Below are 20,541 nucleotides of genomic sequence, written 5' to 3' on the forward strand. Positions count from 1 at the left end.
GAATTTTCTGACTGGAAAATTTTCTTATAGTGAGGTTTTAATCTGAGCACACAAACTGTCTGTGTGGCCATTGACAAGATAAGTTTTCCATGCTAAAAAAGGAGCCTTCTCCTTCTCAGAATGGAATAGGAGTTTGTTTTGGAGTACAAACATGGGAAATTGTGGGGGTCCTGAATCTAATGGCGTACTGCTCCCTGCAGTTGAGATTAAGGCAGCTTTCACTGTGTGGCTGCCTCATGGTATATACTCATTTTCTTGTGCAAACTGTTAAAGGTTTTTATTACTTACATACTACTGAGTAACCTTGAGTAACCTGCTATTTCTGGAAATAAATACCAATACAGTAAAACTGATTTCCTTCCAGAAAAAAAGCAACCAAGGCCTGTGATGCCGAGAATTTTACACGTGCACATGATGCGGTCGGGGCCTGGGGAAGGTGAAGATGACCTTCCCTGGCAGGGCTGTCAGAACTTCCCCCTGAAGTCACGGCCCTTCACCCTCTGCTTGGCCATGGGAGGGAACCTGCTGCTGCAAGTGGAGAGGGGAGGGAGGACGACTGTCCCAGAGGAGTAATGATGGGGCCGTGTGAAACACACAAATCGCTCTGGTGCCAGTGCCAAAACTGAAACGTCTCAAGGCGAGAGGACACCACGTGTGAGGAGCAGAGGCACGGTCCTCCTTGAGATGAAGCATCTTCTGCTGCTGCTTCAGGAAGGAAAGAAACTGAAATTCTGCAGCTCTGTCCAGAGCAACCACGAAGGGAAAAAGTCAAGATACAGAGGGGGAGGGCAAAGCGGGGGGAAGGGCTTTAATAGCTGTGGGTACACAAGTTTGGATGCTTGCGTTTTTCAGAAAAATACTTGTCTTACTCCAGCGGTAGTGCTTTTTCAGACTCCGTCATTCCTGCAGTTGTTTATCTGAAAGAGAATTTTTTTAGGATAATTGTACTAACAGTTTTAGATATGTATAAGCAAGGTGTGTTACAGCATCTGCAGCTCGTTGGAGCTGGGTGCCAGTGTCCGGCAGTTGAGGAACAGAGCCCCACCGGGTCGGGGATTTTTGCCATGGCAGCTCACCCATGTCGTGGGCTAGTGCGGTCAGGGATGGAGGCAGGTGAGGGGCGAGGCTGGAGGGTGTTGAGGATATAGCAAGAATAACCCTGGCATGGGGGTGATCAAGTGCCAGGAGTCAGCTGAGTGTGGGGAGGGATGGCAGAGGGCTGAGGAGGAGCGGGGGCGCAGCCTTGCCGGAGAAGGCACCTGAGGAAGGGCTGGGAATCCCTTCCATGGGCGATCCCCAGAGTGTATGGAGAGACCTTGGCTGGTGACGGGGTGTTTGTGCCGGGGGAGGCTAGAACTACGGAGGTGCTGGAGGGAGAAAATACCGTGGTCCTGCTGGTAGAAGAGTCGTGGTTTCTTTGTGCTGCTACTTCACCTCACCTATTTCCGCTAACTTAGGAGGTCTTGCTTGTCCAGATGTAAGATAACAAAAGAGAGCTGGTGTGACCCCTCTGGGAGTCCAGAATTAGCTGGCCACAGCTGCTGTGCGGTCGTGCAAGGGCTTAATTTTTAAAGAACAGTTTGTTGTAAAAATGACAGGTTTTCTAGACTCTAAAACACAAAGTGTTGATGACTGGGGATGTCCCTGGTAAGGAGGGGTGGGGGAGAGAGGTGAAGAAGATAAATGAAGTTGAAGAGCAGCTCCCTTCCCATCAGTCCAGGTGCTACTGTTTTCTTGTGAACATCTATCCTTCCTCTTTCTCTCCCCTGTCAACCAGAAAGGGGTGCTTTGCCTGACCCTCCCTTCTCCTGCTCTTCATCTGTGCAGAGAAAATGAATTTGAGGAAGCAGGTTGGATCGGGGCACAGAGGAAGAGGAGCGTAGCACAAGAAGCTTCAGGAGTTTTCTTCATGTGACTGTTCTGAGGAAAATGGCTTACATATTTCTGCTCTGGTCTATCAAAATCATCCGCTACACTTCTAAAGGAATGTCACTTAAAAAGGGAAGCGGCAGTTGCGGTCTCTTTAATCAACTTCTCACCACTTGTGGCAGCATCTTAGATGAAAACAGAATTGCGTTCTCTTCAAATTCTAGCCCAGAATTCTACTTCTCTCAGTATTCTGACTCCATAATCCGTTCTGCTCCCAGAACAAACCTTTGTTTGTGATATAAATACATATTATTTTCCATTAACAAGCATGGAACCACTCCTTTTTCTCATTGGATTAAAAATTAACAGACCTCTGTACCTGAAGACCAGTTATTTTATTAAAAGTGAGGGGAGAAGGGGAGTAGGACTTGCTAGATGTCTCTGGCAGAAAATAAATTAATCAAGGAGACTAAAAGGTACAAATATAAAAAAATGGATTTAGCATCTCCTGACAAGTTGTAGAAAGAAGAGTGAAAGTTCCACCACCTGCAGTTTCTGTTTCCATCCTTTACTAAGAAGTAAACACAGTTAAGAAAGCGGCACATGAACTCATCTACCAGCTCTCCTGCCACGCTTTCTTTTTTTTTAAGCAGTAATCAACTGCATACCTGGCAACCTTGGCTCTTAGACATTCAGAAATTCCAGATGAATGGCTCTGCATCACATGTGCAGCAAGTCCAACTTGTTCTGAATGCACTGAACTTCCTATCCATGTGTGGATAAAATGAGCATGGATAATAAACCACTGCATTTAGGACATGCAAGTGTCAGCAGCTTTTGCATCAGACCTGTCCTTTTCCCTCCTCTGCCCTCAAAAAAGAGGGAAGAACCTATTCATTTTTGAGGTCTTTAAAGAGCCACCATGCCAATCCATCCTCATGAATGAAAGGAGTGATTCTGTGTTTCAACTCAACTACAAGTAAAATAAGCAGTTAGGCTCTTCGGTCTTGTTAGCTATTAAAAATGCTTAAAAATCCTTTATGTTACATCATAATAGTGGGTATTCATGTTCATTATATGGGATTAAGGGTCAGAAATAACTTCTGAAGGAATTTAGACTTTGGGGAAGGGCAGAGGTGAGGGAAACTGATTTGTCCACTTCTAAGCTATAATTTGCAGAAGACAAACCTGAAAAGGCAAATCTTGTTGCTTGTGGGTGTGGTTGGGATTTTTGTTTGTCGTGTCCATCCCCTCCCCCCGTACCTTTGTAATTAAGTCTCTATCTTAATGGATGTGCTCTGAAGCCCTTGATAATGCTCTGGTGCTTCTTAAAAAGTATGCTGTAGAGCCCAGGGAGATGAAATATGTTTAAGGAGAGACTGATAAGGATCTTCCAGAAGGTACATGATTCATTTTAAAGCCTTCAGCTTCAATCCAGAGCCCATAAGTGAAGCAGTAAGTGCGCAAACATAATTTAATAGCATACATGCAGAGTTTCCGTCAAACAAATCTTGCAGCGAATTATTTGTCTGCACATTGCATTAACCTGATTAACTTTGCCTCAATCAATCTAAGGAGGGCTCAGCTATTCTTTCCAACGGTGGAGCTGTGGGGACAGTAACCACAGTGGGACAGTGGCAAGCAGCTGTCTTTAACCAGCGGGGCTATTTGCAAAGTGAGCTTCTCTCTCTGGCGTAACGAGTGATTTCTGACTTCCGTACCTGGGGTTTTCCTGTGCCGCCAGGCGCTTTCTGTGGGAATTTTGCATGGCAGCTCTGGCCCCTCAGTCGGTTTGCAGAGGAGAGGGAGGAAAAACCATTCAGTGTTTGTAAACTCAGTGTGATAACAAGTTAAATTACTGCTCCCAAAAGTGAGGGAGTGTACTCAACCAAGTCTGTTGCAGTCAAGTGGCATACAAACTTTTCCCAGATGTTTAGCTTTGTCACCAAATTTCAGGGCCTTTCTTGGTTTGTTCAAAGACTTGAATAAACTTTTAAAGGCTCCTGCCCCTTCCCACCCCACTGGGAACTGGAATTACTCAGACAAAATCCTCTTCTGCAGTAGCAGATTTATGCCAAAGTTTCACATTTGTAGGATACCACTGAAACAAATACTGTTTGGTAAAACCAGCTGTCCTATGGTAGGCTACTTAGTTCGGAGCAGAAGAAGAAGAACAAACTTCTTTGTCTCCCTTATGCAAAACTGGATCTTTGAGCTTTTAGTATATAGAGATGTGAAACACAAAGGAGCCTTTGTCAGGTGAGGAGTTACTTTTGTATTGGATAACAATACAAAAGAAGTTTTGGAAAATACCGGAATTTCCAGGTATTAAATTCTGTGTCCAGAAGCGAACACTTGAACTACGGTTTTTAGAAGTGAATGTGCACAAGGAAGTAGGGATGTTAATGAAATTGCTTAGAAATCTCCCACCTACGGAGTTTAGCGTAATTCTGGTAGCTTAAAGTCCTTCCTTTTCTTAGTTTCTTTCTTGCCTTCACCAAACCTTCTTCTGAAGACTAATTTGGTTTTCCCTTCCGTTGTCTCCCCTCCCCCTCCCCCCCCATTTCTTTAGGTGGTTTCTTGTAATGTTGTGGGAGATTCCGTTAAATTTTTTGTCACTGTCTTACATACTTCACCCGCGGCTGCAGAAGGTCAGTTGTACAGCGTGAAATTGTCTCCACTTCACTTGCAGGTAAAGTGTTAATTGTTGTTCTCTCTCTTCTTCCCTTTTGTTACATCTCATCCTGCAGCTGAGCTGAACCTACTGTTTTCAAAATGCATTCAAACTCATGTTAACTCCGGTAAAACGTTTAATAATATTACAGTTTCCCTCTGGGGCAAGTGATAATTTCATAAATTAAGCCGCCTCTTTAGGAGACTGTGGATAAATAACATGTTGGGTAGACTACTGAGACGTATAGAACAACAATAGCCTTTTTTGACTGGCGTGCACTCTCAAAGCTTAAGTAACTTCTGTCTTCTTAGACTGTCACTTTGAATTTACTTACTCAGAAACTGGTATCATTCTTCCTTTGGCGAGCCTTAGTGTGGAGCTTGACCTACAATTTCTTTACAGGACACCAAAACACTCTCCAATAACTGCTTTCCTATCCACAGCTTCAACTCTATGTGAAAGACAAAGGAGAAGATGTCAAAGTTGAGTGGTTCCTCATTAACGCCAACGAAACCAACTTTGAAATCCAGCCAACAGTGCAGGAGGTCAGTCAGTAAGTTTTATTTGTTGTAATGGTAAGAGAAGATGGGTCTCTACCCCTTCGGTGCAAAACTCAGTGTAATGCTTTAGGTTAGCAGTAGAAGTGCCTAGAGCTAAGGTATCAGGTGAGGCTGGAAGAGCTGAAACAAAAATGCCCGTTCCTTTCTGCTGGCTGCCTTCGGTAGAAGCATGGGCAGTTACCTGTCGGCAGTGCCATCTTGAACTGCTTCAGTGACATCTGCCATGGCTTATCTGTCAAAACCCTCCTTCTCTGAAATCTGGGAGCATTTCTCAAGATTACTGAAGCATTAAAAATAAATTGTCTGTATTTGACAGACAAATGACTTGGCAAACATTTTTCACCCAAATTCAAAGGTGTGAAAAATGTCTGTTCCTAAATACCTTCTCTCAAAGCACTTCTAAAATAACGAAAAAACCCAATTGTAATGATATTGCCGTGAAAGTAATTACAAAGTTGCCCCTTCCTTAACTTAAATCAATTTTGAAATCTGGCAACAATAGTTCAGAAACAGCTCTGAAAAAGTACAATTATTTAAGGAAATGATGGGTGATCTAAAAATATCTTGATGCTTTTGGAATTGCACCTTATCTTAGTATATAAACACTGATTCATTGGGGTTTTTTTACTGGGACATCCCCTGAAAGAGTTTCTTCATGACTGAGACTTTCTTCTGCCTTTGGCCCTTCACAATTATATTTCTTCTGGCACAAACATCATGACTTAAGCCTTTCTTACAACAGTGGGTGAACACTTGCTTGTATTTTGTCAAGCTGATTTTCTGACAGAAGACCTCATTAAAAAATAGGTTTATTGTATAGTAGAGCTGCTTCTAAAGACCTGTACTGAGTGACCTAGAATCGTAATAATTTATTACCACAGGTTTTGTACACAAAAATGTGAAACTCTTAACTAAAGACAGACAAGTCTTTTGAAGTGTGTTTTAATGTAGATTTTACTGTGCATGCGTAGCAGTATAAATGACCTTCACGTGTTGGGGTGGCATGCTGATTATCCACATATTGAACAGTCATTAAGTACTTACTGGCAAATACAGATGACTGGTACAGTCACTGGACTTCACAACCTGCTTTTTGAGAGATGCCTGAGTCCAGAGTTGCAAAGGAGTTGTAACTTGCTGTGCTTTGCCTGCGTTTTTAAAATGAGCCTGTTAAGTTCTTAATAGCTAAGGGCTTTATTTTCACTTTGAAGTTTTTATTAGCACTTAGGGAAGAGGGGAGGGAATAAACAAAGAGCTAAAACCTGTGAGCAACCTACACCTCAGAAATTGCTTCAGCTCCTAAACTTAAATGTCAGCTTTTGTGTCTTGTTTTTCCTTCTTTCGGAAGCAATATTGAATGTACAAATGAATACCTTTAATTGCTTGTGATTATCTACACAATGGTTTTGTCATCAGTTGAACGAGGTGGATATAATAACCCATTTTCTGTTTATACTAGCTGGGTGAACCTGAGTTGCGTTTGGCAGCCTGGCTGACTGGCAGGGCTTGGGTTTGCATGCGGTTGTGCTCCTGTGACTTCATGTGCTGCTGTGCCCCAAGCTGGCCACGGTAGCTGGCTATACGCCCCTAGCCCTTGTCAAACCCAAAGTAAAACGTGTTGTCTTAAGCCTTTTTGGTTGGCAGTGAAGCCATTATGGTTTGCCTTGTAGAAGGTGTCTACACCAAATAAGGATGGCTAAAAATGAGGTTGGGCTGACAGGAGGCTCTTCAAACTGCTTTCCAAATGACTATGGGAAACATCAGAAAATATCTATGAGTAGAAGTCCAATGACTATCGTTCTGTTGTTACCTTTAGGTAACAAATGTTAGATTAGGTTGATGGCAAAACGAGAGGTGGCTGGGATTTTACAATTTGACAGTGTTCTTCATCAAACAGTGTTTAGGTAAGGACAGGGGAGGGAAATTACCTCTAAAACAGTGAAAACTAACCACGATTCGTCTGCTTATTTAAATAACATAAGTAATGAAATTACTGAAACTGAGGCTTTAGACAGCCTAATTTACTTTAATATTTTTTAAAGTAAAAGAGTATTATCTGCAAGTTGCAGAAATGTGCCGCTGCCTCTTTCCTTGGCAGTTGTTTGAGGGAGCACGGTGTGAACAAAGTGGAGTTTCTGTGGGACTGGTCAATGCTGTTGTACGTTTTGAATTGTAGCGACCTGTCATCGAAGGGTGGTTAGGTAAGAAGGCAGTGAAACAGGATTTCTGTACACAACATTCCTGGGATTTTTATGAAACACCCTAAACGTTTCTGTAACACTTGGGTAATTGGGAAAGGGCTGTTACTCCGAATCTGTTTAACCTGTTGTGCAAGCTGCAAGCGTACCTTTAAGAGTGCAGAAGTCATTGCACGATCGTTCTCCTACACCTAAGAAAGGACCGAGGCTTTTGAAACGACAGATTGCCTCTCGTGCAGAGAGCTCTCTGTAACGGAGGAGCATGGTGCAGGGTGTCCAGGGTGGCAGAGCAAAGCCTGGGCTCTGCCGTGTGTGCAGAGATGCGGTTGTTTGAGGCTTGAGCTGTTACTGCCTTGCGGCTTCGTTGCGCTGCGTGGCTGCAGCAGCGTGGGTCAGGCAGCGCTGAAAGTGGTGGTGCGCAGCCGCAGTGTTATCGAAGCAATCTACCAGGATTAGGCCTGCAGTCCCCTACTTGTTCTCCCCGCTGGTGCAAATTGGGTGTCCTTGCCTTTGCGGCAGGGCCTTGTTTGTTGGCCATGGCACGCCGGTTGTAGGCATGGTCCTGGCAAGACAGCAGCAGGCAGAAGGGTACCTATTTTCTGCTTTGTGTGATTATTACATTCTCCAGCTATTCTGTGTCTGCATCTGTAAATCAGTTCCCTTTCTTGTAAAGTCTTGTTCTGTAATAGTAAAGTCTCTCAGGTGTGGTATCAGGTGAGAAAAGACGGGTGAGTCCTCTGTTATTTAGGTCAAATCTTTGTCTCCCACTTCAATCTTTTCTTTAGAAAAGAAACCACACTGAGATTTCTCCTTTGCTACCTTCAGAGCACTTGGGTATCAGACTGCCCCTTCTGTGATAGCTTAATTTGAAAATCCACTCCCTGTAGGTAACTGAGCAGAAGAGATTTTCTGAGGAGCGTGACATGGGAAGCAGGCTTCTCCAGGAGCACAGGGAGGGCAGGGGCGGTTCGCCATCTTCATACATCTTACAATTAATCGTGTGAAGCTACATGTGTAAGCAAAATCTGTGGTCTGTTCTGATCCCTCAGAGGTAGTGGTGCTAAGCACAGATTGCCATGAGATTTTTGAACAGACAAACATGCAAGTCAGTCCCCCAGAGCAGTATGAATATCTGTCCATACAGTGCACTTTTCAGCAAGGTTGAAGACCTCCAAGAGATGCTATAACATTTTTTTCAGTGCAGCACAGGAGTAGCTTCTTCTCAGCTGTTGCAAGCTGGCATAACTCCCATTTAATCAGTGGAACAGTGCCGATCTGCTTATCTGATGACCTGATCTGCTCTCTCAGTGGGGTGCAGAGCAGTAAAAAAACTTTAAAGCACCATCATAAGATACAAACTGTTAATGAAATTTCTGGGTTTGTGGCTAATAGCTGTGCCTTCCTAACTCAGAACAGGCATGTGACTTTCAGTGTATATTTCTAGTTTTCCTTTAATGCATAATACAGAAATTTAAGTTATTATTTGCATAATCTCTTGTTACATTTTGTTGTTGGCGACGGAAACCATGTCTCTCTCTGGCAAAGTTAATATTAGATAGCTTTGTGGTGGTTTAGATATACCAGATTAATTTTTGCCTTAACTTCTTTCTTCTGAGTTTTGAGAAGCATGATTGTTTGTTTCCTCTTAGGGACAGGCAGGAGGGACTTGTGCAATATCTGAAACACTCAGAGATGTTTTGAAGAACCTCTTTAGCTCAGCTTCTCCATCTGTAGTGTTGAGTACGAGGCCTACAGATGTAAAGGAGGTTCAGGTAAGTCTTATTCCTACCTAAATCTTTTGAGAAGTGTCCTTCTGCTTAGTGTTTTTATTGTATATTAATGACTCACAAATGAGTAAGTTTAACACCATTCGGTGATCAGAAACAACTGGAACGCATTCTCTAAAACAACATAGCCTTTGGCAGTGGAGGCTTTGTGATCATAACTCCTGTGTGCCTATCTGTTGATGTTACAGCCCAGCGCACGTCTGCTTCCCTATATCGCCGTGACAGAAGTTAAAAGTATTTTGTATTTGCATATGCGCGATCCCTCTTGTTCTGCTTGCTTTTCACAGAATGTACAGAACGTAAGCCTTCTCCCTCAGGGCACTAGTCCGCCTAAACCTCCAAGGGCTCATGAACTCAGACTGCTGGTAAAGAACATCGCGGTAAACCTAACTGATCACAGTGCTGCAGGTAATGTAGACCACACGATGCTGCTCGTTTTCAAGCAGGGTTGGGTTTTTTTTTTCCTTTTGGCTGAAATTATTTGGAAGTTCTGTGTTACAACTTTCTCTCAAAAGAAGATGTAAGAAATTGCTGTACTCTGAGAAACAGGCTTAGTCATGCTTGCACAAAACTGTGTATGTTTTGGTTTATTTAAGTATTTAAACATCTTGATCTTCTTGTAAACAAATCCATCATTGTTGAAAACAAACTGAAATTTGTTTGACATTTATAAAGTTGGTTGATTATTTTCTGGATTTTAGTTTTAATTTCTAAAAGTTATCACTTTGGGTGTACCCAAGATGAGGGGCTCAAATCCAACTCTCCATTAACTGCTAGCAATGACATTGGTTTGGTTCAGTATTACCTTATTTTTACAGCTGCTTTTCTTTACTTCTGAGCAATTTGCTGATTTATCTAAAACTCTCCTCCTCTATGCAAACTCTCCTCAAAGGTGGTGTTTTGTTGTCAGGGACTTTTTCCCCCCAATAAGGTACCTCGGTGGGTAGGGGAGGGAGTACCTCTTGCAAGTGGAGAATGAAGCCAAAAAGGAGGTCACTGCCTAGTGAAGTTGCACTGTTGGTTTTGGAAAGACGCACCAAGCCTGTCTAGCAAGTATTGAGACTTCTTCAAGTGCAAGCATGCCTGTGTCACTGATTGAGGCACGAGCAAGCATGTTTCAGATTTTGTCAGTGGAAATACAAATTTAAGGCTCTGTTATTTATGGTCACTAACAATTCCGTAACAGTCTTTTTAATGGAAGCTTGTGGCTGCTAAATTGGGCAAGGCACTAGTTTTGGATAAATATATCCTACTTGCTATACTCCTTTTTTCAGTTAGATGTAATAGGTTTCTGCCCCAGGCTCTTGCATAATGCTGCTTTGCTCATCCTGGTTGGAAGTGATTCCCCTGTAACTTACTGCAGACTGTTTTTTAAAAACAAATTATTTTTATAGCAGTTCTGGAACTCTTTGCAGTAAAATGTCCTGTATAAATAAAACTGTGCAGGAAACTGTAGGTTGCAGGAAAACCTCATTCAATATTTGCTACAATTCCGTAGAGCAAACTAAGCTTTTCAAAAGAGCAGATCATTTTGGCCGCCTTTAAAACTCATGAGACGAGATACCTTTCTGTGTATACAGTGCATGCAACAGAGGATTCATCTTATGGGAAGCCTCTCTGCCCCCTCCCTAAAAATGAGAGGAAAAGGGCAAAATTAATGTGCTCTACTTAGGGAACCCAGATATTGAGAGGCAAAATCACCATTTGCTCTTCTAAAAGGAGATGGAGGGAATTTTGCTGGTTCCCTAGCAACTCTGGGAGTGTAAACGCTTTGGAACCGAGTATGAGAAATAAAGCTTCTTAGTGGGGTTTAGCTGGTACACTCGAAATCCAGTGGAAGTACTGCACAGCTGGGAAGATGCTAGCTTCTGGACATAGCTTGCTGCCTTTTGATTATTGTTCCCTTTTCCTGGCCTTGTCTTGCAGCAATAATTAATTATCCTGTTGCAACTCTGAGACTCAATAAGAGTGTGCAATATTGCAGGCTAACCTGCATAGATACGTAGAGGGTTGGGGAGGGGCGGTTTGTCTGTTGATCATTATCATCCTATAAACCATGGGTGCTAACATGGTTATAGGAGCTTGTGGCTTTCCTGTAGATATGTTAGTTCAACTGCTGAGTAACCAGTAGCAGAACTGGCCTCTGCTTATGGGCTGTGCCCATTTTTATCTCCTTGGTTTGTAAACAAAGATTATCCTAGATTTAGTACTATATGGTCCACAGTATATCATCGAGGGCAAAAGTGATCTCTGCTGTTAAGGAAAAAATTGTTAGTTGTGTACACCAGGGTATGCAGGGCAGAAATGTTGAAATACCTTATTCAGTATCAGTCGGTCAGTGGCTCTGGTGTAATTTCAGGCAGAGCTATACAGGCGTTTCTGCCCTGGGCTGCTGAGCTCTGCTGGCAGTAAGAGCAAGCTGCAGAGACATATGGCTGGGTTAACAGAAAACCGGCCCAGGTTCATTAACTCAGGCTCAGCATGCTGTGAAAGCAGCTAAACTACTTACTCCAGGGTTAGCTTGGATCCCGAATAAGCTGTGTGTACATAGTGCTTTGTCTCCTCTAACAACCTTGCCAGGCCCAAGCTGCTTCTGTGCCTCAGATAGGGCTCATCCACAGCCCTGGTGCACCACCAGAGGACAACTGAGAGTTGATGATAGTAAATATAAACCTAGATTCTTCTGGAGAACTGAAGGCAGCATATCTTTTGTTTGCTTTGCACACAGCCAATACTGAGCTTTTTGCCGCTTTCCGTGATATTTTAGAACCCTGGGACTGAGATGATTTCTGATGCTGTGAAAGCCATAGAAAAGAAATTGTTTTAAGAGGAACACATTGTGCAAACTATTTCCCCTTGGAGCAGCAATATAACTACTCTGATACGCCAATTTGCCACGCTATCAAATTCCAAGATCAAGGTGGAGATAATTCTGCACCAGTACTCTAAAATGCCATGAACTTGTTAAAAACCGGAGTCCACAAAGCCATTGTTAATTAACATTACTGTCATCATTCACTTGCTAGCAGAAGCAGCTTGCTTTGATGTCCAAAGAAACAACTGTGACTGTGGCCAGTAGGAATTTTGAAAACTTCTGGTTTTTTTAAAGCAGTTGTATTCAACTTTACTCCCTCCTCCCCTCGCACCCGTACCGCCACCTCCTTGCTGTTCATTCTGTCTCCCCATCCTTTTTGATCTTTTTATTCCTGCACTTTTTTGCTTCATGCCAGAATTTAAATTGGGTCGTCGTGTTTCACACTATGTAGAACTGTGCATAGGACAATGATGACCCAATCTTGACCATTGCCATTAATGTAGATGGTATACAAACTGAGGGGAGGGAAGAAATTTATTCTGCGGGTGGGTGAGGAAGTGTTTGCAATAGTCTATTCAAAAGCACGGTATGTAAGGAAGGGGGTTCTTCATTTTCTTTTGAATAAGTGTCCTCCTGGGGATGGAATATTAATAACTGGATATTGATTTTTCTTGCCCTTACAGGCAGCACAAACCTTGCATGTATAGTTCAGTTGAATGACCCTATGCAGAAGTTTTCCAGCTCTGTAGCCAAAAATGCTGCAAATCCCTTTTGGAAGGAAGAGTTTATCTTGTAAGTAACTTACCTACTGAGAATACTTTTATAGTAAAGCATCTTTTTTTACTTAAACTATGTGAGGTTTTTGAGGGAAGAATGGCATTTTGAAATACGTCTGGTGGGGTGGCCTCAGAAATTCAGGATATCTAATTACATTCTGCATGGATATGGGATCAAATAGGTCTCTAGATCTTCCCTGGTAGATATCTGATTCTAGTAAATGACAGCAGTAACAGGCATAATAAATCACCCTGTTCTTTCATACAGTGCCAGAAAAAATGTTAGCAAGGTTTTGAAGTCACTTTACCTTGAAAACTGCATTTGAGGAAATCTGATGTGTCTCCCTTCCCTCCCCTGAGTGGGAAATGTAAATGTGCAAAAAAATCGACGATCTAAAAGAATGGTGGCTATGGTTAAAAAGGGAGTGTAAAACTAACTAGATTTTTTTCTGTGGAACTGAAATGGGACTTTTGGACAGCCTGCACGGTATTCTGTGATTCACACAGCTTCTGTAAATAAGGTCAAAAGTGAGCAGTTCTAAAACTATTTTCATTTCCACTTTCTAGCAGCAGAGCAGAAATATGTGGTAGCTTCTGTATTGTACGAGTTGAGGAAGGGGGAATGACTGATGGCGGGGTGGGTTAGAGGGATGTTCCTCTAGTGGCTTTAAACACACGCACAGGCAGGCAGAAGCAGCTTCCCAGGGGAATGGGGTAGAGATGCTGCCATGCAACATGCTGCTTGCTTTTTTTTCTAACAGATTATTAATGTGAGAGGCACTTCATGCCCAGTGGAGTCTCTCTGGTTCTTTCTGTAGCTTTCCTCTCCCATCTCAGTTCCATTTCTCTCTCTCTCTCTCTCTCTCTCTCTCTCTCTCTAAATATATATATTTCAGAGAGTAGTATTTCAGTTGGGTTTGTGTGATGTTTTTCTTCACTGTCTAGTTTCAACCTGGCATCCACTGTATCTGTTCCTTCTCTTGCAAAGCAGAGGCTTAGCTTACAAGGAACTGAGCGTGTATTCAGACCTGGGCCTGTCTATGCTGAGTGCTTTCTTCCTCAAGCAGTCGTGTGCACTTCTGCATGCTCCTCCTCAACTTGAAGGGGGAGTGATCGTGCAATGCACAGATCTTTTTCTGTGTCCTCACCGCAGTCTGCTGGACTGTGCCCGTGAATGTTATGGGAGCGTGCACTGCAGAAACAGGGGAGCTGAGGGGAAAAGTGACAGGCTGCTTGATTTGAAGGAAGGCGCCAGGATTGGTCATCACAAGCTGTACAGGACTTGGAGAACACCAGACCCCTCTGAGAGTGTGTAGGGGGTGGGGGTGATGAGAAGTCACTATAGTCAGCAAAGAAAAATTGATGTTTTAGAACCACACTGAAGGGCCTCACCTTTTTATGTGGTCTGATGGAGGTGTGTGCAACTGCTTCTTATCCTGCTGTCAAGTGGAAAACCAGATAGGAAGCTCTCTTCCTTCAGACATACACAGTCTAAAGACTTTTAAAGTCTGATTTTAGTTATGAGGACCTACAGGTTTTGTGGAAAGCCACAGATCAGACAGCGTTCTTCTGTGACAGTATGCTGTGTTGCCATCAAGACTTAAGGATTAACGTGATGCGTTTCTTCTCCACAATAAGAGGGGGGAAAAAATGCATTTCTGTAGCAGCTTTCTATTCTAGAGTATCTCACAGTGCTTCGGCCACTGGGTCTGTGAATCACTTCAGCCATCTGTTGGTAGAACAGCATCCATGCTTGGTGTTGCAGAGCAGACATGTTCCCAGCGATTTCGGACAGGAAATTTGTCAGAATAGTACCCTTTCCGACTGAAAGTGCAGAGAGAGGGCAGGCAGGATGTGATTAAGTTGAGTGGAATTTGGCCTTGATGCTAGGGATAATGCTGGGTTTTCCATGGCGTTGGCTGCTTTTCAGAAGTGCATGAGGTAAGCTTGAGGACTTTTACAGATGAGTGATCGGGATGTGGCTGCATACCTTCTTTCAAGTTCACATCCCCTGCCCTCTTTCCTTTCTTCAAAAATACCCACCACTCTGAAGACTAGTGTACTGACCACCATGTCAGACTCTGCTTTAGCTTCATGGGAAAAGCAGCAATAGTACCATCAAGGTCCTTCCTTTCAAGTTTTGGAAGTGCAGGAGGAGGTGGGAGTGTCAGGGAAGAACTTAAAACCTGCTGCATAGATGATGTCCCAGCATCTAATGGAGGTGGGATGCCTGCAGCCAACATCACACCGTCCTGAAATGGAGACATAAAAATAAAATACATACATATGTGCCCTTAAGGTTTTTGGCACGCCAAAAGGTTATAAAATCAAGTTCCTCACTAGGTACCCAGTTTGCTTCACTGTCTCAGTTAGAGGAAAGGTTTTGTATCTGTTGTCTAGTCCATCTTATGAAGTACCACACATGCCAGTAATTTTGCTAACAGTTCACGTCGGTTCTGTCACACAGAAACTAGTTCTTGTTATCTTGCAACATCCTTGAGTCTTATTTTGGAAAAGTAATACTGACTCTTCTCACATAAGACTAACTACTTTTACTTACTTGCATCTGTCCTGCTTTTGCAGGACACTTTCGTGCCTTGACAGGATACCCCACAGCTTTGAATGGCTTGTTGATTGGACCTGTTCCAGCACCTTGACTTATAAATTTGATCCTGCCAGGAAAAAACAGCTTCTTAGTGCTGTGGTGTAGCAATTGGATTAGGGACCAACATCAGCTTGAAGGGCGGTGTTTGTCCATTACTGGGGAGAAGAAAAGCCTCTGAAATTTTAGGTAATCAAGCTTCTGCAACAGTGCTGGAGAGAAGCAATCTAAGTTTTTCTGACTATGATCTCTTTAGTCAGTCTTACCTGAGGTCAAAAAGATGCTACACATGCAGCATACCCAGCAGCCCGGCAGTGCTGCCATGTACTGCTGCCTGCCTCGGTTAGCAAGTTGTACTGCTTGGCTTACTGCGGGCCAAGAAAAGTTAGGGTGTTGGCAACCAGAATGGGAAAGGGGAAGACCTAAGTGGGAAGGAAAATCTGCTCACCTAACATAGTTTCATTTACTTCACAGTGAACTAAGTGCCAAATCAAAAGCATTGCAACTGCAAATAGTAGAAGATGGGAAGTTGGATAGTAAGTATTAAAACTGAATTATTTTGCATGATCAGCTTGTGAGCATTGCTAAATGTTGACATAAGTCCTCTTTTAGTTCTACCCAGCTGTATAGCTATGTAAGAAACTCTTAGATTTCTGAACCTGCATTAAAGCGTAGATGTCTTATACTGACTTGTCCTGGTATTGAAATCAGGTATGCCTCAAGCATGGATCTAGGCAGCCCTGGGGGAAAGAACCGCTGTGGAAGAGAGATCAGACGAAAATAGCCAGCCAAACTTGTACGAAACAGACAGCTTGGGGAAAATTTATAACTTAAGTTTGTGTTTTTAAATTCCATAAGCCTGTCCTTAAATTTATGTCCTAGAGTTGAAATCCGTGGAAAATCAGAGAGTTCTTGGGCAACACTGATTGACCTGGGTTAAGTGCTGTCTATGTACACTGTTACCTCCATCAGTAATCATGGACAGAAGAGAGAATACACTGTTCATGTGTCTCTGTCCTCCTCAGAGTTAAGGTTACAGAGAAGCCTCGAGTTTCTAGACTGTCAACATCCTGAGTCTTCCATCTGCTGATAGTCTTAATTTTTCAGCCTTCTAAACTTTTAACAGATCCACTGTGAACAATTTTGGTTTCAAGTGAAGCTTTCCAGGTCTTTCTGTGGCTGAAGGGGAATCATGGGTGTTAATCCTAAATCCTTCCTTTTCAAGCCCCAGAGGCTGCCTAGCAATTATCAGGTATAAAACACACTAATTCTGATTATATTGGGTTAAATATAAAACATGGGGGCTGAAACTTTTGTACTACTTGATTCTATTGTTGCAGTTTGCAAGTAGCCTTCAGTGGCAAGACAACCCCTCCACTGAACTATGGCATTTGATTTATTTGGAGAAGCATTACATTCCTAGTGGGGGTAAGGGGTGGGTAGGTGCTGAGACCAGAGAGCATGTTGAGGTATTTGCATGAGCTTTGTAAACTTGCTCCAAGTACTTCATAACTTGGGCTTTATTGAAGTGATGACACAACATCATAAATTCTTCTCCTATACATTGCATGTTCTTCTGCTGATACAGAGTTTTGCTGTAGCTAGAAATAGTAACTGTATTTCACCTCTTGGATCCGTTTGCTTTTTCCTTCTTATGTCAGGTTTCAGGTGTAAAACAAACAAAAAAAGAAGCATTACTTTTTGACACTGAGCTATTTCTCTGTGTTTCAGTACTGTCAGTTATATTCAACTGAGTTCAGGAAAAAGTTTAAGTATTGGCCACAGCTTTTCATACCCAGTGATTAAAAAAAAAAACGTGCTTTTACTCATGGTGTCTTGTGATAATGGATGAAGGCTTGGCCAATAACTTATTAGGTAATAATATTTTATCTAAGCCATGGTTAATAAGTAATATAGCCAAGTGGACTATGTTTGATTTTTGGGTTTGGGTTACTGTATTTATTTTTATTTTTAATACTCCAGATAAACAAAGTCATTCAATACCTTGCATATGATTTGTGATTATTTGAGGAATTGGGAAGCCAAACTTAGGCAAATGCTTTAAAAAATTTATCTGAAATGGTTTTTATTTTTAACAAAAAAATGGGATCTATATACAGTCAGCAAATATATATTGTTTCTTGCATAAAGTTTAGTCTTTCCTGTACGTGCGCATTTTTAGTAGTGGGTCTTTCAAACAATACCAGTAACATTCCGCATCCTACCAGCCTGGTTTCTTGAAGAAAAAAGTCACAATTGATTGCACTGGCAATCATTTTTCTTCCCCTGTATACCATCTTAGCTGTTCTTCTCCCAGAAATTTGAATAGAAAACTCAAAGTAGAATCATATTAGTAAGGAGAGAGCTAAGTAATGTGAATATAATGTAGATCTCTATTTATCTTTGAGTTCCTCAGAAAACTAGGTTTTTATCCCTGAAATCGTGCAGTAATTTTACTGATAGTTTGCTCCAGTCTATCTACTGTAGCTAAAAAAGTAAGGGGAGGAACAAGAGAACTGCTGAACTTGCACTAAAGATCAAATTAAGAAAAAATATTATTAATGATGCACCAGTTTACCAGGAATCCAGAGTATTCTCTGAAATGAATGTTTTCTTTTCCCTTAAACATTCTGCATGTACAGGGAAAAATAATGGCCAGAAATAGTGGCAAATAAGTAATGTTTCACGTCTCCAATCTTCCCTGTGGCACGGTACTAGGCCAGGCTGAGGAACAGTCGTAAAATGGAAAGCAGGCTGTGAAAACTGCCATGTTTCTGTCCCATGGTGTAGAACTAGTTCTTGCAATTAGCTGCCTGTTCTCTTCCTCCTCCTTTCCCATCTTCTTGCCCTTAAACATACTGACAGCTCGATGTGCGCTGATTTTGTTGATTTTATTTCTTCTAGGACCTTTGTCTGCAAAGGTGACTGTACCTCTAGACTTGTTCAGGAAACAACCTTCCGGCCAGCAAAGCTTTGCACTGAACAGCAGGGCCAGTGAGAGCAGCTCAGAGCTGGGGCCCGGGCTGGGATCCATTAGTGCAGAGGTACTACTGCGTTTGGATGGTTTTACAGTGGATCTTTCACTTTGGGAAGTACTTGCGAATGCTCATCTTGTGAAGTGCCGTTTGTGGCTGAGTTAGAGTAGCGCATTCAGATTGCGTGGTAACACTTCACATGGTATTTGTGTTTATCAAAAGAATTAGCTCTTTGGCTCTTAAACGTTAGTAAAAATGTTAAAGGAGTACTAACTAGAAATGTTAGTGTCCTTCTTATTTAACTGTGCTTCTAAGGTGACATTTTTTTGTCTTCCTAGTTCTCTTTTATAGAACCCAATGAATTAAAGACGTGGCAAGTCTCTTCTCCAGTGCCAGCCACTAAGATAGAAAAGGATCGCACTGTGATGCCCTGTGGGACTGTGGTCACTACTGTAACTGCTGTGAAAACCAAACCTCGTCTAGAAGGGAGATCATCTCCACTGAGCACGGGTGAGGAAGTCCACTTCTTCCTGTGTTCACTCTTAGGGTTATCCGTTGGGAGCAGGAAAAGTTGGGGGGGGCGGGATCTAAGGAAAGGCGCTGTTGTCCAGACTTCTCTGATGTGTTGGTGGGGGAGTCATTGTTTGTATTCTTCAGAATCAGGTTTTTAATTTTCATGAAACCTTGTTCTTACAAGAGGAGTGGTTAATGCTCCTTTTAATACACACTGTAAAGCTTCGTGGTAGAGTGATAATGCAGAAGAGCTTGGGTTTGGTGGATGATTTTTCACATGACGAAAGTGTTAGACTCTTACAGTATTTGCTGATGACAGACCATCCTGTGCCTTCTAACTCTGATCTGTATTATAATCTCTAATGAGGATTGGTGTCATCTTGTGACAAAGTTTCTTTCAGGAGTAGATTCTCTGATTCTTCTTGGGATAAATGTGAAAGTAAAAATTCTAAACAGTCTTTGTGTGAAGTCTCACAAAGAGCTGCATTCTTTTAAGTTGTTAAAGCAGATCTTTAACTTTAGTGGGTGTTGTCTAGCATATTACAGTAAAATGTTTAAAAACAATAAATTCCTACACTTCACAGGTCCTCTGGGGTCAGGTTACCATAGAGCATGCATTGAGAATTTGTATTAAAAAACTTTTTCAAACACTTATGTTTTGAACAGGCTTTAACATTGGTGTAATAAATTCTTATTATTTTCATAATAAATGTCTTGAATAGTTTAAATAACAAAAAATCTTGGTTCTCAGATTCTCCTGTGAAAACTCCAGTTAAAGTAAAGATGATTGAAAAGGATTTCTCTATTCAAGCTATCCATTCTCACGGTGCTCCAGTCAGCAAAACTTTATCGTCTTCAGATACAGGTAATAGAAATGTTCAAAGCTGCTAATGAGAATACGTTTCTCTCTGCTGCACATGGGATTAATGTAATCCTGTTAAAATAACAGCAAACCCATGCGGCTACTGCCTTTCAACAGGCACTGAGATGTTTATGTCAGCAAGTACTGTGGTTACGGATATAGCAGTCTTGCAGTAGAAGTCTGTTTTTAATTGGTGATTTAAATTACTGATTTTCAATAAATAACAATGAGCTGTGGTTTGGAGAGGGGAGATGACTGCAGAAAAGCCAGGCTGTCTTTTCTCTTACTTTTGAATGAAAGATTCCTCCTTTATAAAGGCATGGGGGACACTGCACAAAATGAAAACCCTGTCAAACTTACCTCTAGGGCCATTGTGAAGTCCCCGCTAGCCGAACAAAAGGCAGAACAAGAGGCTGGACTGATGTAAGGAAGACTGAGTTCTCTTCCTAGCCCTGCCACTGGGCTTTTTTGTGCTAATGCAAATACACAGTCTTGCTGTGCCTGTTTGTACACCTTCCTAAGTCACCTGGCATACAGCTGAAGTGCCTTCGGAGTGTCAGGTGGCATTGATAATAACTTTAATTATAAATTCACTTTGACTGTATTAAACCTGATTTTGACTCTGGGGAGTTTTACCTTTTCAAGTTGCAACTGAGTCTGCAGCATATTTTTCAGTCCTTTGTGTGGTCACGATTTGATCTTTCAGTAGCTCTGTAGTAATGGAAGATGAGACCCAGTCTAGCTGCAAATGGCACATGATGTGGAGTCCAGTTTTCTTTGTACAGATTTGAGTGGAGATGGGACAATCTGGAGATGATCTAGACTGCTCCTGGAACAGTCAGAAGGCTTGCTGAGAGATAGAAATGTATTGGCCAAAAGACAGAAATCTGGGGAAGAGCATGAACCAATA

The 20,541-nt window shown here is 42.2% G+C and overlaps 1 protein-coding gene across 1 annotated transcript in view; it reads left to right on the forward strand.

Annotated features, from left to right (window-relative positions):
• The window catches only part of C2CD2 (C2 calcium-dependent domain containing 2), a 35,854-nt gene that overhangs the window by 6,581 nt on the left and 8,732 nt on the right, over positions 1-20,541 (forward strand). Inside the window, exons 3-11 of the mRNA XM_009574791.1 lie at positions 4,442-4,561; positions 4,987-5,088; positions 8,951-9,073; positions 9,376-9,496; positions 12,587-12,695; positions 15,756-15,817; positions 18,186-18,325; positions 18,595-18,766; positions 19,521-19,634. Of these exons, the coding sequence (XP_009573086.1) occupies positions 4,442-4,561; positions 4,987-5,088; positions 8,951-9,073; positions 9,376-9,496; positions 12,587-12,695; positions 15,756-15,817; positions 18,186-18,325; positions 18,595-18,766; positions 19,521-19,634 (1,063 nt within the window). The remainder of the gene's footprint in view (positions 1-4,441; positions 4,562-4,986; positions 5,089-8,950; positions 9,074-9,375; positions 9,497-12,586; positions 12,696-15,755; positions 15,818-18,185; positions 18,326-18,594; positions 18,767-19,520; positions 19,635-20,541) is intronic.

The sequence above is a fragment of the Fulmarus glacialis genome, unplaced genomic scaffold (assembly GCF_000690835.1).
Source record: "Fulmarus glacialis isolate BGI_N327 unplaced genomic scaffold, ASM69083v1 scaffold18070, whole genome shotgun sequence".
NCBI classification, from domain to species: Eukaryota; Metazoa; Chordata; class Aves; order Procellariiformes; family Procellariidae; genus Fulmarus; species Fulmarus glacialis.